Source organism: Cupressus sempervirens, chromosome 2, assembly GCF_028749045.1.
Source record: "Cupressus sempervirens isolate cs-2001-9-10 chromosome 2, ASM2874904v1, whole genome shotgun sequence".
Taxonomy (NCBI): domain Eukaryota; kingdom Viridiplantae; phylum Streptophyta; class Pinopsida; order Cupressales; family Cupressaceae; genus Cupressus; species Cupressus sempervirens.
In genome coordinates, this window is record NC_143119.1 from 52722748 (window position 1) to 52737299 (window position 14552).

The 14552-nt window shown below is 35.1% G+C and overlaps 2 protein-coding genes across 2 annotated transcripts; both read left to right on the plus strand.

Moving 5' to 3' along the window:
• Positions 1–1713: 1713 nt before the first annotated feature.
• Positions 1714–3953, plus strand: LOC149571022 (uncharacterized). Its single transcript, XM_089812587.1, has 2 exons — positions 1714–1900; positions 2049–3953. The coding sequence occupies exon 2, from the start codon at positions 2087–2089 to the stop codon at positions 3026–3028; it is 942 nt and encodes a 313-aa protein (XP_089668713.1). The 5' UTR covers positions 1714–1900; positions 2049–2086; the 3' UTR covers positions 3029–3953.
• On the plus strand, positions 3083–3751 carry LOC149571023 (RAN GTPase-activating protein 2-like). Its single transcript, XM_089815672.1, has one exon. It carries the CDS (start codon positions 3083–3085, stop codon positions 3749–3751), a length of 669 nt encoding a protein of 222 aa, XP_089671798.1.
• Positions 3954–14552: the final 10599 nt, after the last annotated feature.

The window sequence follows — 14552 nt, forward strand, 5'->3', positions numbered from 1 at the left end:
TTGGATGTTAACATTTCAATGTAAACTAAGGCATGCATTTGTAACAATGTCATTATGTAGATACAGGTGCAAGCTAATAAAGTTGCACTGGAGGTTGCCCACTTACAAGAATTGTTAAACCACTGGGGCAATGTTCCTTGTACCATTGCCAGAGTGCCTTCAGATGCCTCAGCTGATGCTTCCTCATCCCGCGGTCGCCATTCCAGACGCCAGTTCTCTGGCTGCCATTCACACACGCCGCGCTCCTAGGGTCCTCGCCATCGCTCTCCCAGCGGCGGTCATGGCGGTTGGAGGCGCCGCTCCGCTTCCCCACCACGTGGTGGTTCTGGCTGGTCCCTGGCTACCCCCCTGGGCAGGCTTCTGGCTGGTCTCTGACTCCTCCCCCTGGACGGGCACACTCTGGCAAGTTTCCCCGGCTGGCCTTGGCAATTTCTCCTCTACGGCCAGACAAGAAGGATGTGGAGACTGCAACTACCCCAGATCCTGCGGATGCTGCTGACGGTTGGACTCTTCCTAGTCCGCCTCACAATCCCACTGATGCATGGGGATTTCCTGATAAAGATGATCCTCCTCCTTCTGCTGGTACTGCCTTGGCAACATGAGGTTGTTCTAAATATTTTTTTTGATGAATAGTTTATAGTTGCTGGCTGCGGCCATGTTATTTGCTCTGGCTTTGGCCGATTGAACTCATTTGCGGGGTGATCCTATATCCCCCGGCCCTTTTTTGTGAATTGTAATCTTAGTAAATTTTATTAATTGAAAAGGACTATTCATCAAAAAGTGGCAAAAATGACATACACATTCCGTCGCAAACCATTTTAATATTTATATATATATTTTTTTATGAATCTTGTTGGTATGTTTTTGGATCTGAAAGTTCGAAATGGGAGTTGACATGTTGTCTACATTACATTTATGATATTGTTATCCTCAACAACATTTTTTTTTTCGTTTTTTCCATTTTAAAAAATTCGACTAATGCCCAAGAAATTAGCATGGGGCCAATCAGAAATCAGAATTTAGAATATTATAAATGAATTTATAAATATTGGATTCGAAACCTTAGCTTGAAACAATATTTTATGTGACGAAAAATTAATGCCATATGCTGGGGATCTACACTAACTAAAAATAAATAAAAATTTTAAAGTATAGTAAATTAAAAATTTAATTAATTTAATTAATTGAATTAATTAATTGAATTAATTGAGTTTTGTTTTTAACGTAAAACAAGGTAGATACTAGAAGATGGATAGGCCTACTTTTTCTGGCCTATTATTTCTTTGTAACTCTCACCAAATCTTTTTGATTGCCAAATGGCATTCCATATTTTACTTTCATTTGTAACTCTCACCAAATCTTTTTGATTGCCAAATGGCATTCCATATTTTAATTTCGTTTGTAACTCTCACCAAATCTTTTTTCCTTACATGGATTATTCCTTGAAATATTCTTTGTGCTGGGAAGTATTTCTCCCATTGTATATGCTTCTCGACATAATAAATATTTTAAAGTATAGTAAATTAAAAATTTAATTAATTTAATTAATTAATTTAATTAATTTAATTAATTTAATTTAATTAAATTAATTTAATTTAATTAATTAATTTAATTAATTGAGTTTTGTTTTTAATGTAAAACAGGGCAGATACTAGAAGATGGATAGGCAAAAAAACGTCACCATAAAAGGCGTGCAAAGCTGCAAAGCTAATGGTTGTGGGCGACAGATAGCGACGAGATTATTTTAATCGTCTTGTGCTCTCTCATATTTTTGAACCATCGATTGCAGAACATACTTCTGCCTAACAAGTTTTCTGAGTTTGCATTGCATAAATCTATTGAATTTTCACCTTGCCAGACAAATTTGGAAATATATTGTAACGACTCCAAGAGTTTTCAGGTACATGATCCTGTATTGCTTTCTTTTTCTTGCAAAATTATTCTATCGAAATGTTTACCTGCAACTCCTCATTTTTTGAAATTAACACTATAATGATCGTATTCAGTCTATATATATTCAAAATCTCATTTTGGGTGTTTTGGTACAGATCGCAGAAACAGAGCTCTTTTTCTTTTGGTAAAGGTCATGGACACCATCCAGAGTCATGCAGATAGAATATCATTCACGAACCTCTCACCTCCAACAGAAAGGGCAGGAGAACATGCAGAAGAAATAGAAGATATAACAGATGCCTTTGAGCGAGGACCCCCTGCGGAGACAGAAAACCCTAATTTCATGGAAGCGTTCCCTGAAACAGATGAAAAAATAGTTGAAGAAGTCGATGAAGAAACGTTTCCTGAAACAGATGAAGAAACAGTTGAAGAAGGAGATGAAGAAGTAGATGACGAAATCGTTGAAGTGAGAGAAACTGAATTTGATATATCAAGAGGGAAATGGGGAGGACTTGTTGACGAACCTTTAGCCATAGAGCTCTTCAGGCCATTGGAAGAGCTCAAGAACTCTTGTACCAAGATATGCATTGGCAACCGCAGTTATGGAGTGGAGGCAGCCCTTGTTGCAAAAAGAGTCCTGATGGATATTCACAAAACTTTAAAAGATGTGGATCTTACAAATTTTTTGTGCGGAAGATCTGAGGAAGAGGCACTTGAGGTTATGAAAATATTTTCATCTGCTTTAGAAGGGTGCATGCTGAGATCCTTGACTCTTGATTTGGGGGAATTGGGAGAGAATGTCGTCGAAGCTTTTGCACCACTCTTGAAATCTCAGAAAAAGGTGGAAAATTTGGAATTCATTATTGACAACATTTCCCTAGAAGCTTTCAGAGCCATTTTTGAACTTCTTCCATCTATTGAAAGGATTAATAGTTTCTTTGTCATTTACTCGGAAGAAGGAGACGATGTAGCAGAGACCTTTTTGGAACTTATTAAGAAATGCATTGCTCTGGACGATTTCAATTTCTCAGAAAACAACAATGGCATCTATGACGCTACGGCTTCAAGAGGAGCTTTGGGAAAAGGCAGTATGTTACAAATGAGCAATTTTACCAAAAATGTGCGCATGCTTTAGCTGAGCCAAGTCATCTCTGGACATCTAGGTCTCACAGACGTTGACTTAGGCTATATGAATCTTCAGGATGAAGGGATGATTGCTATTGCCCACAGCCTCAAAGATACAGCTCCATCTTTAAGAGTTCTTGTGGTTGCAGGAAATCATATCACGCCAAAAGCAGCTCCAGCTTTAGCAGAATGTCTTGCTGTAAAGAACTTGCTAACCGCGTTTTATGCAGCAAACAATCAACTTAAGGATGAAGGGGTGATTGCTATTGCCCGCAGCCTCAAGGATAAAGCTCCATCCTTGAGAGTTCTTATCATTTCAGGAAATGAGATCACGCCAAAAGCAGCTCCAGCTTTAGCAGAATGCCTTGCTGATAAGAATTTGCTGACCGCATTTTATACAGGAAACAATAAACTCGAGGATGATGGATCAGTTGTAATTTGCAAAGCCATTTCAGAAGGCCATGAGCAGCTCGAAGTACTTGATTTGAGTGCAAATGCTATGACTGGAATTGGGGCTAAGGCTGCTGCGGAAGCTATTGCAAACAAGCCCAATTTCAGTCGGCTTCGTATTTCTGAGAATTTCATTACCAAAAAAGGAATTGAGACCGTCAAAGATGTGCTCAGAAAAGGTACCAAGGGCGAATATGTACTTGGACGTTATCATCAATTTAAATATGCTGGCATGCAATATGAATATAGAGCAGAGGGTATCACTGACAGCGATAGTGAGTGAGAGGAGAAAATGCAAAAACCGAAAGTGAGGTATGGCAGTGATAGTGACACTGAGTTGGATTAAAAAGTCCATAAACCAAAAATGAGGTATGGCATTAAGATCTCGAGTGCAGACATTTAGATTTGGGTGATTTTGGTTACTCCTAATCCCATGAAGCTGTTCTGTTTTAGTAACCACATCTTTATATTCGCAGTTTTCACTTTGTCAGTTTGTCACAATGAAGAAATTTGTGAGTTGTGTATAGAGGTAAATAAATATTAAATTGAATCTCTAATTTTTGTTTTGGTGTTTGAAGCTGCACAGAGTTCCGAAATTCGCTTTCTATTTTAATAAGTCAGATACAAATGTGAAAGTTAATTCATTTTCATATGTAATATAACATCATTTGTATGGTAAAATGAGATCATCAACACATGTTTCCTAGCTGTTGTGAACCTTCATGCATGTTCCAATTTAATTTTATATTTCAAATTGCATTCAACTTAGGTAGTACATGAATACGACCATTTGGGGTTATTGTTTGTTAGTCTATTTAGATGCAAATATTAAAATATATGATACTTAGCTAGGAAAACTAATCTAGAAGATTTGCTGAGAAGCCTCACTTTTGAAAATAATTAAAATGGTTTGAATTACCCTCAAAATCTTTCGCCTTGGTGGTCTTGTGAATAAATTAGAACTAATTTCTACCTCGACACCCCTGTTAACTCCCAATTTGTTTGAATATTTTCCTTTTTCTATACTACAACTTGAGCTGGATCATTCACACATTGAACTGGCCAAAAAAGTGATTTTAAAATTCTAAATACGGAAAGACTATCATAGGTGAAGTCCTTTTCAGCTCTTGGTAAACTAGAGTACACTTCAGCTAGATTTTGGCCCTTTCATATACATGCCTTTTCTTCTCTAAATGTATTTACATTTTTTTCAATGTTTAATTGATATACAAGATCTATTTTCTGTGGAATTTTCCTATGTATTTAGATGAGCGAGAATCAAAATTATATCGGATATGTATTGTTTAATAAATTGCACTTGTTATCTATTAACTCTAGAGTTATAAGCAATTTTTTTTCAATTTTAAGAAAACTGACAAATTGTCTCCAATTCAGGATGGACTAATCCAAAGATTTGACAAATTCTCTCCAATTCAGGATGGACTGATCCATTCCTCATTCATTTGGTGAATATCCCTCGCATTAGGTTTGATGTTCTAAAAATATATTAATCTTAGTCTTCCACTTTCATGTACATTGCAATATCGATGTGTTTTCGCTGTCATGACCTTAATATCAGACCTCTGTTGTTTTTATTTCATTGAACAAAATGGTCACTCTCATGATAGTGTTCTCTTTCTCACTGACCTTTCTCCATGGACATCACTGTTATATGTGACAAAATCTTGCACCACTGTCATGCCTTTTCATTCTTGAACATTGCTTTGTATTTTGTAAATCACCATTTTTAATCTTTAAACACTCTCACGGAAGCCTTGAATGTCATTCATCATCATCATTGAGACTGCTTTCAATGTAGCTATTCCTTCATGATATTAATGCATTTCCTTATGATACTATATATTTCCACTTGGTTTCTTTACTAGATCCCTGCACTTATTTGTTGAAATTGTTGTTTCTCTATGATGAACTATTTTCCTCATAAATAAACTATTTATTTTCAACTCCTTACTACTTTTCTTAATGAGATCTTTGCTGTCCTCTTTTATTCTACATCTTACATTCATGCATTGAAGACTGCTTTTTACATTAAAATTAAATGCTCTTTTATAAAAAAAAACCACTGCTCTTGCACAGTGCTCCTCTTCTTCATTAAAATCTACTCTTTTCCTTATGAAATCCTTTTTTCTTCATGTTGAACTCTTTGTTCTATGCATTGTGTGAAGTTCTTAAAATAGCAAATAATCTCTTGGAAGAAGGGTATCTTAAGGTTGTGAAAGATCTCTCAAAATAGTCTATGAAAGAAGTCAATGATTCATATGGAACAGTAACTCTCAAAGAACAGTGAATGCTCTATAAAGCAGTGTATGCAACTCTTGAAAAAATAAATGAAACTCTTGATACAACATATGATCTCATCGAAGACTGTAAAAGGTTCTCTTATGGAGGAAAATTATCCCAAAGACAGTGAAAACTACATCTAATATTATATGAATGAGGAAGTGAATGCATATGCATTAAGGAACTCTACTTCTTATCATAGATAACAACTCAAAATTTGCAGTTTAGTTCATGATATACTATTAAAATCATACTTAGCCACTCTTCCTTTAAAGGAATTTATTACTCATGCATTGAATACTAGTATCTAATGTTTTGACATCTTTAGTTGTTGTTGCTCTTTGATGAAATGTGACCTTCCTTTGACACTAACTATTGTTTCCCTGATACCTTCTCACAAAACCTGCTGCTCTTGCATATTTATGTTTTTCCATCCACTGTACCCTGGCATCCTTTAATCATATATCACTGCTCCTTATGAGTTTATGCTGTTCTTCATTATTGTTCTATATAGTGCAAAATTCTTGTCTTCTTGAAAACATGCTACTTTCTCTGATGGAAATTTATGCTGTTTCATGGAAAAAATAGGTATCTGCAAGCAACCTCATTCTGTATGCACACTATGGGTCACTGCTCTCTCATCCTTTCTATGTTGTTGATTCCTTCTTGTTGCCATGGATGGTTTTCTCAATCCTAATACCTTGATATCTCTGTTCTACAACAGCCATCTCCTCACCTTTGCTCTTAACACAACATATTCAGTAATTATTGTATCAACTGTGTTATCATTAACTTTGCTACTCTAACAGTGGCATCTTTTTCAAACATATACAACTGCCCCTTCTGTCATATGCATTCTCTTGTCAAAGGTTTATGTTGCTGTCCCAACTTATAACTGCTGCTCTTTACTTTCTGCGCTGCTGTCATTATGTTCTTCATGATCTCGATTCTTTATCAATGTCTTATCACTTCAGATATGTAATCCTTTTCTTTTATAACAGTAGCTTTCATTGTGCATATCTATTCAAAATCATTGCCTCTTACTATTGTGGGTTCATCCCTTCATCAACTTCTTCATAAAGACCTCTTATTATATTTACCATCTCATCAACATGAAGCAAATACAAAACTATCTTTTTTTATTCGTTCATCATGAGACTTTCAAATTAAGTCTATCAGATTTCCACAATCCATATCAATGTATGCTTTACCTGGGATCGATTGTGGGAATGTTTTTCAGCAACAATGTTTTGGATCATACTACATGATCTATCATTAGGATGCAGGAGAGCAAAGAAACATGAAAATGCAGGTTTAGGGCATCTTTTGAACTCTAGCAAGCATGATATCACTACAAAAGTTGTTTTTTAACAAGGAAATCAATCATAGAACAATTCATTGAGAGTGGATTTCTCAAAGCATGTGTAGATAATAGGTAAAAATATGTTTCGGTGTTTGCCTACATGATGTAGATTTGTAGTGTTTTGACAAATGCAAAATTCTTTGTATATTTTACAAGGTCAATTCACAACTATTGTATCCCCACAATTGGGAATGCTAAACCAGCATTCTCTAACGATTGGCTGCTTTGAGTGGCCAGGCCTTGTGAGTCCTTAACTCAACCTTTCCTGTCCACTTGTCTTTTCCATTTCAGTTTGTTGTTTTGACCATTTTGAAAGATTCCATTTTTCGGTTTTGTCATTCCCATATCCTGTTCGGTTCCTTTCCTGTTTCCCCACCATTTTCACCATTTCAGAGGAACACAGTGCTATGAGAAGAGATGGAAATCCTCTCCTACTTGTGAAATGTGGATATTTTCAAGAAAATGCAATTGGCAAGTGTAAAACCAAAATTTCACAGAATTTCTCATCCTCCTCCTTGCCTTTGCTGAAATGGGAGGTTTGGCACATAGTGTGGACATTCATCAAAGCATGAAGGATAAAGAAATTTTGTTAGATGTTGTAGTTGCAACTTCCTTGATAGACATGTATGCAAAGTGTGGTATAAAAGACAATACACTTTGACTCTTTTAAAACATACCTTTAGGATATGCAATCTCATTGACTACAATGGTTGCAAGATATTCACAAAATGGATTTGTTGAAAAGGCTTAAGAGACTTTCAAGAAAATGCTATTGTGGGTGTCAAGCCAGACTGTATGACCTTTGTTAGTATCCTCCCTTGCCTAGGCCAAAATAGAAGCTTTTGAACAAGGCATTGACATCTATTAAAGCATAATGAAAAGAGATCTTTTGTTATATAGTTGGAAATGCTCTGGTAGATACGTATGTGAAATGGGGAAGAATAGACTATACATGTTAACTTGTTGACAGATTGCCTCCAAGAGATGCCATCTCATGCAATTCCATGCTTCTACGATACACTATAAATTGATTTATTATATAGGCTTCTAATTTTTATAAAGATGTAATTGGTAGCTGTAAAGCCACATTTCATGACTTTGTTAGTATGCTTCCTACTTGTGCCACCATGGGAGATTTGGAATAGGGAATGCACATCCAAGAAAGCATAGTGGAAAGGAGTTTTCTGTCATATATTGTTAGTAAAGGATAGAATAATTTTCTTAACTATTGTGGCTGTAGCTACCCAGTCAACATGCTTCCAAAATTTGGAAGGGTACATGATGCATGTGTAATTGTGATGCATGCAAAATGTGGTAGCATAGGCAAAGCATGTGTTATTGTCTTGGCAGACATGTATGTAAAATCTCAAAGCATGTAAAATGCATTTATAACTGCAGTGAATGAAAGCTATGGGAAGAAATGTATAAAGAATCTTGAATAAAATAACATACATTTGTAACTACCCATATATGCATAAAAATATGGCCAGACATGTATGCAAAATCTGTAAGTATAGACAAGGCACGTGTAATTGCCTGGATGGACATGGAAATATAGACAAAGCAAATGGACTATTTAACTTATGTCTTAGAGATGTCATTTCATGGTTGACAGTTATGATTTATGTCAAAAAAAATTGGCAGGTGTATAGCCAAATTCCATAACCTTTGCCAACATCCTCCACGATTGTGAGAAAATGGGAGCTTTGGAATAGGGCATGAACATCCATCAAAACATAATGGGAAGAGATAAGATGTTAAAGTTGGCAGATATACATGCAAAATACAGAAGAGTAGACAAGGCGCGTGAATGTTTTATAGAATGTTGTAAAGGGATGTCATCTTATGAAATTTCATGCTTGCAGGATATCTACAAAATTTAATTATTAAAGGTTGTGGAAACTTTCAAGCAAATTCAATTAGCATGTGTAATTTAACATCTCACAGCCTTTGCCAATATCCTTTCCACCTATCTTAAAAATGGGATTTTTGGAGGAATGTATGGACACCTATTAAATCATAGTGGAAAGGGGATTTGTTATATATTACAGGTTAAAGATACAAGAGTTTTTTCAAATGTTGTGGCTATAACTGCCCAGGTAGACATGCATGCATAATGTGAAAGAAGAGAGAAGGTGCGTCCAACTTCCATGTATGGAAAATGTGTAAGTATAGACAGGTCATCTGTAGTTGTCCAGGTAGACATGAAAGCGTAAACAAGGTATGCAAACTATTAAATATTTAAAATAAAAACTTAGAGATGTCATCTCATGGATTGAGATTATGAAAAATGAAATAAGTCAATGTAAAGCCAAATTCTACAAATTCTACAACCTTTGCTAGCATCCTTCCTATATCATAGGTAAAGCTAGAAGAATTTTGTATCAAATCAAGCAAAGCATAGTGGGGGGGGGGGGGTGTTGTCGTATATTACAGGTAAAGCTAGCAGAATTTTGTCAAATGTGGTGGTTGTAATTGTCCAGATAGAAATGCTTTCAAAATGTGGAAGGATATACAATGCACATGTAACTACCTTTTATTTGTTGATTCGTAAAACAAATCCATTTCAGGCACATCAATCGGATCCATGGATTCAGGATTTTTTCCCCCAATTCTGATTCATGGAGGATTCGGGTGTATATAAATATATCTATATACTAAAAAATGAGAGAAATATACATAATTCTAAAACTAAATCATTTCATAGTATGAATCTATGATTCTAGTATGGATCTATGAACCTAGTATACTTGATAATTGATTTATTTTGACAATTAAAAAGATTTTTTTTTTTACACAATCAAATCCAGAAGCACAAATTATACTCCAATGGATTGTGGAAATCTAATAAGATTAATTAAAAAGAAAATCAACACATTCACATTGAATTACTGAATTACAAAATGAAATCATGATCCTTGAAGATCTTGGTAGAATCCTTGATTGATTCTACTTGTGGGTCCATCAAGATCCATGGCCTGAGGTCCTCAGGTTGTGGCTTGGATCCATAGGCCATGGATCTTGATGGACCCATAGGTAGAATCAAGGATCCTGCTCAGATCCTCAAGGATTCAAGCACAAATCCGGATCGGGATCGGATCCAAATCTGGATCCACCCTGTCTAGGATGAATCTGGCAACTAAGGCAGCTACCAATGCATTGGTTCATGTCTACTATATTTTATTAAATGTTACCATCATTGAACTGTAAATGGGACTGAACTCCACTATGGCTTCTCAAAATCTGTTAGTAGCTGAACATTTCAATCTGATCTACCACTACTCGAACCTTACTGTCTAGCTGCTCATTAACTTGACTGTCCTTTGTGACAAGGTTATTGGTTTGGATGTCCAATTTTTGTATATTAGTATCATATTGAGAGGATACCAACTATACTTCACTGTTCCTAACAGGATGGGTCCATTTTTAAAAATATTTAACTATCCTTCGAATGCGAATGCTTCTCTGACCTAATTATTGTACTCCTCACTATTACATTTTATCAACATTGTCAAAGTGACCGATCTTTGTTTTATCCTACACACATTCCAGATAGATGCTAGTAGCTCCTCACATTTATCATATAAGGAACCTTTGCATCCCGAAGATCAATAATAACTCCAGCTGTCTCATTTTAAGCAACTGTTCTTTAACCATTGAGATGAGACCAAGAGAAATAATAAAATAGAAAAGCAACGTATGTGTATGATTGCTGCCCATTTGATGTTTCTCTTTGAAGTATTGACTTCTTTCTTGAGTGTCTATTTTAAGGATCTACCCTTGAGGATTGGTTTGCTATTACTCATGGTACTCATAGTGGTGTTTCCTGATTGATGTCAAATAGCTATCCCCAAAACTTGAATCTGAAAGATTTACTTGGGGTTTCTTGTCTGCAAGTTCATGCCTCAAACAATGGATTGCTAGACACCAAAACTAAAATTTCATTGCTAAAAGGGAAGACTCGGATACTATCTCAACCTAACTTGCAAGTTGATTTAGTTGCTCTGTTAGGCTCCATATATTATCCCCTTTTTCCTTGAGGAATGATAGGTAGTTCACTTTAGAAAATAATACCAAGTTTCAAAGATGAGAAAAATTGTACCTTTTACGTGTATATATCTGTGTGAAAATGGGGATGATGACACACAAGGCTTTTAAACTTCTTCCACCTGTTTATACTTAGGTCCAATTGTTTCTTTATTATGGAATATGTTGTCACAAATCTAGTATTAAAATGACCAAATCCATCACATGCTTTCCTCCTTGTTAATGCAGGAAGTAAAATCTTTAAAGGAAACACCAAACCACAACTCAAAATTCATGCATTAAACATATTGGTGTCCCTAGATGTCATGTTGCACTGGAGACTTGCCAAAGTGGCCCAAATCTATCCAAAACACTAGCAGCCCTATTAGTTCCAGGAATCAAAATCTCTACAATGTCCTTTTCATCATGCAATGTGTAGTTGAAACAATTGGCTAAAGCTCCCTCCTTTCACATGCTTGTGGATTTGGTGAAAAAATAAGGCATCCTTTGGGTACATATCAAACGTTAAATATTTTCAAGCTTCATGGACAAATTTTCACCAAAAATTAGCAAACACCTTTGACAACCTTTGCTACAGTTTTGCTACTAGAGCATCTAGACCATTTACTTGGGACATCCTATTAAATCTATAACTTATTAACATACTGATCTAATAACAGATCAATCAGAGCTAATATAGCATGATAAGTAAGGAATTAAGTGTTTGCCTTATTACCTTTGCAAGACCGGCATCTATCCTTAGGAGTTTGGTTTAAATACTAATCTAACAACATTGTTTGTGTTTGTAATTAATATTTAATTATCCTTAGAAAGTCGTTGACTTCTAGAGGTTAGGAAAATGATTTTTGGAAGAGACATGTCCTTTCTAAGGACATGTTCCTTGACTCCTATACTTATAGAGGGTAAGGATGAAGTCTAAGGACACATAAGATCAAATACAAGTCTGCTCCTTAGTCATTATGCCCTCATACGAATTGTAGAAGCAAAAGATAGAATTCTGAATTACATCTCTAATCGAATTAAAGCCTATAATCTGGAGTTATTCACAGCAAGTCATAAGGAGATAAAGAAGGAAGATTCTAGTCCATATTCAATCCAAAGAATTTGCAAAAACTTTACATGGTATCAGAGCTCTGGTAGCTCGTGTATTGTATTCATCACTATCAAATGAAATCTCAAGCAAAGCATGGGTAATTGATAGTGGATCTTCTAGACATATAACAGGATACAAAGAAGCATTGGATTCTTTATCAGAAAAGGTTAATGGCGTAGTTACCATTGGTGATAATTCAACTCATTCTGTCAAAGGAATTGGAAATTACACCTTGAAGCTAAAATCTAGAAATTCTATTCTTCTTAAAGGTGTACTCTACGTACTAGGAATTAAAAGAGATCTAATCTCAATTACAACACTTGAAGATGTTGGGCATAATGTTGCATTTGTGGACGAAAAAGTAATAACTTGGGCTAAGAACTCCTCAATCAAGAAAACAAAGTTCATTGGTTAGAGAAAAGGATATTTGTATGAATTGAATTCAAAATCTAGTCAACCTATTCAAGCCTTAATTCATCAAGATGAGGACATAAATGAAATTTGGCACAGAAGATTAGCGCATCTAAACTTCAAAACTTTATCAGCTATGGAGAAGATGGTTATTGGTTTACCTAAACTCAAAAAAGACCAATCAAGAATATGCAAAGGGTGTGCACTAGGTAAGAACACCAGAATTCCATTTCATAACACCAGAAGTCCATTTCATGATAGCACTGGAAAAACAAATAATGTTTTGGAATTAATTCATTTAGATCGATGTGGACCTATGTCTGTTCTTTCACTTGGAGGATTTTGGTATTATATTTTGTTTATAGATGACTTCTCTAGGAAAACATGGATTTACTTCTTAAAATGTAAAGAATCAGAAGAAATCCTAAAGAGATTTAAAGAACTCAAAACATTAACTGAGAACTTATCAGGACATAAAATTAAAACTCTTTGAATTAATAATGGAGGGGAATAGATCTCAGATTTGTTTAAAAGGTTTTGTAAAGAATCAAGGATTAAGAGGGAGTACACTATTCCTTATAATCTAGAACAAAATGGAGTAGTAGAAAGAAAGAATAGAACAATTATAGAAACTGTTAGAGCTATGATATTTGATCAAAATCTAGAATATTATCTTTGGGCAGAAGCCTCTTATACTGTCGTTTATATTCAAAACAAAAGCCTGCATTCTTACCTTAGAGATAAAACTTCTAAAGAAGTATTTACTAAGGTCAAACCTAATATAAGCCATCTTAGGATTTTTGGGTGTCCCATATATATTATGTTCCAAAAGAAAAGAGAACTAAACTAGAACCCTCTGGGAAGAAAGGTATTTTTGTAGGGTATAGTGAAACATCTAAGGCATATAGGATTTCATACCTAGACTAATAAGTATTGAACTTAGTAGGGATGTAATTTTTGAAGAAAATCTAGCATTCAGAAAAGCACCTAGTTCTGAAGAACCTTCTCCTTTTCTTATTTTTGAAAGAAATAGTGAGTTTGAGTCTCAAAGGGAGAACTTAGAAGAAATTGAAGACGAAATTCAAAATCAAAATCTTGAAGAAACTCAAAATTTAAAGAAAAGACCACTTTGGGCCATTAAAATAGTAGAGGAAGCACAAGACTTTGTTGCACCTTCTGGAACAATAAGAGAAAGCAAAAGACCTAAAAGGTTTTCTAGTTATAAAGAAAACATGATTGATTTGTCCAAAATAGAACCAACCAATCCTTCTGATGCTACTAAACATATAGCCTAGAATGAAGCTATGACAGAATAATACCAATCCATTATGAAGAATGATGTTTGGGAAATTGTTCTAAGACTTAAAGGAAAATCTATTGTTTCTTCTAAGTGGATATTTAAATTTAAGCATGTTGCTGATGGTAGTACTAAGAAGTATAAAGCTAGATTTGTAGCCAGAGGATTTTCTTAGAAAGAAGGGATTGATTATGAAGAAACTTTTGCTTCTATTGCTAGATATACCTCCGTAAGAGTAGTCCTAGTAATTGCAGCATTGAAGGGATGAAAAGTACATTGGATGGATGTTAAAAAAACATTCGTAAATGGAAAGATTATAGGAGAAGTATATCTAGAGAAACTTGAAGGATTTGAAACTCATGCTCCTAATGTTTTTGGTTGTAGGCTCAAGAACATGCTCAATGGGCTTAAACAAGCTCCAAGGGCCAGGTATGAAAGAATTGATAAATATCTCACCGACTTAGGATTTTTCAAGAATGAAGCCGATCCAAATTTATATTATAAAAGAGATAAAGATGATATGGCAATTCTGATACTATATGTTGATGATTTACTAATAACAGGTGATGATC

What these genes read in the sequence shown, in the direction of transcription:
- LOC149571022 (XM_089812587.1), top strand. Translation starts at nt 2,087, where the DNA reads ATGGACACCATCCAGAGTCATGCAGATAGAATATCATTCACGAACCTC.
- LOC149571023 (XM_089815672.1), top strand. Translation starts at nt 3,083, where the DNA reads ATGAATCTTCAGGATGAAGGGATGATTGCTATTGCCCACAGCCTCAAA.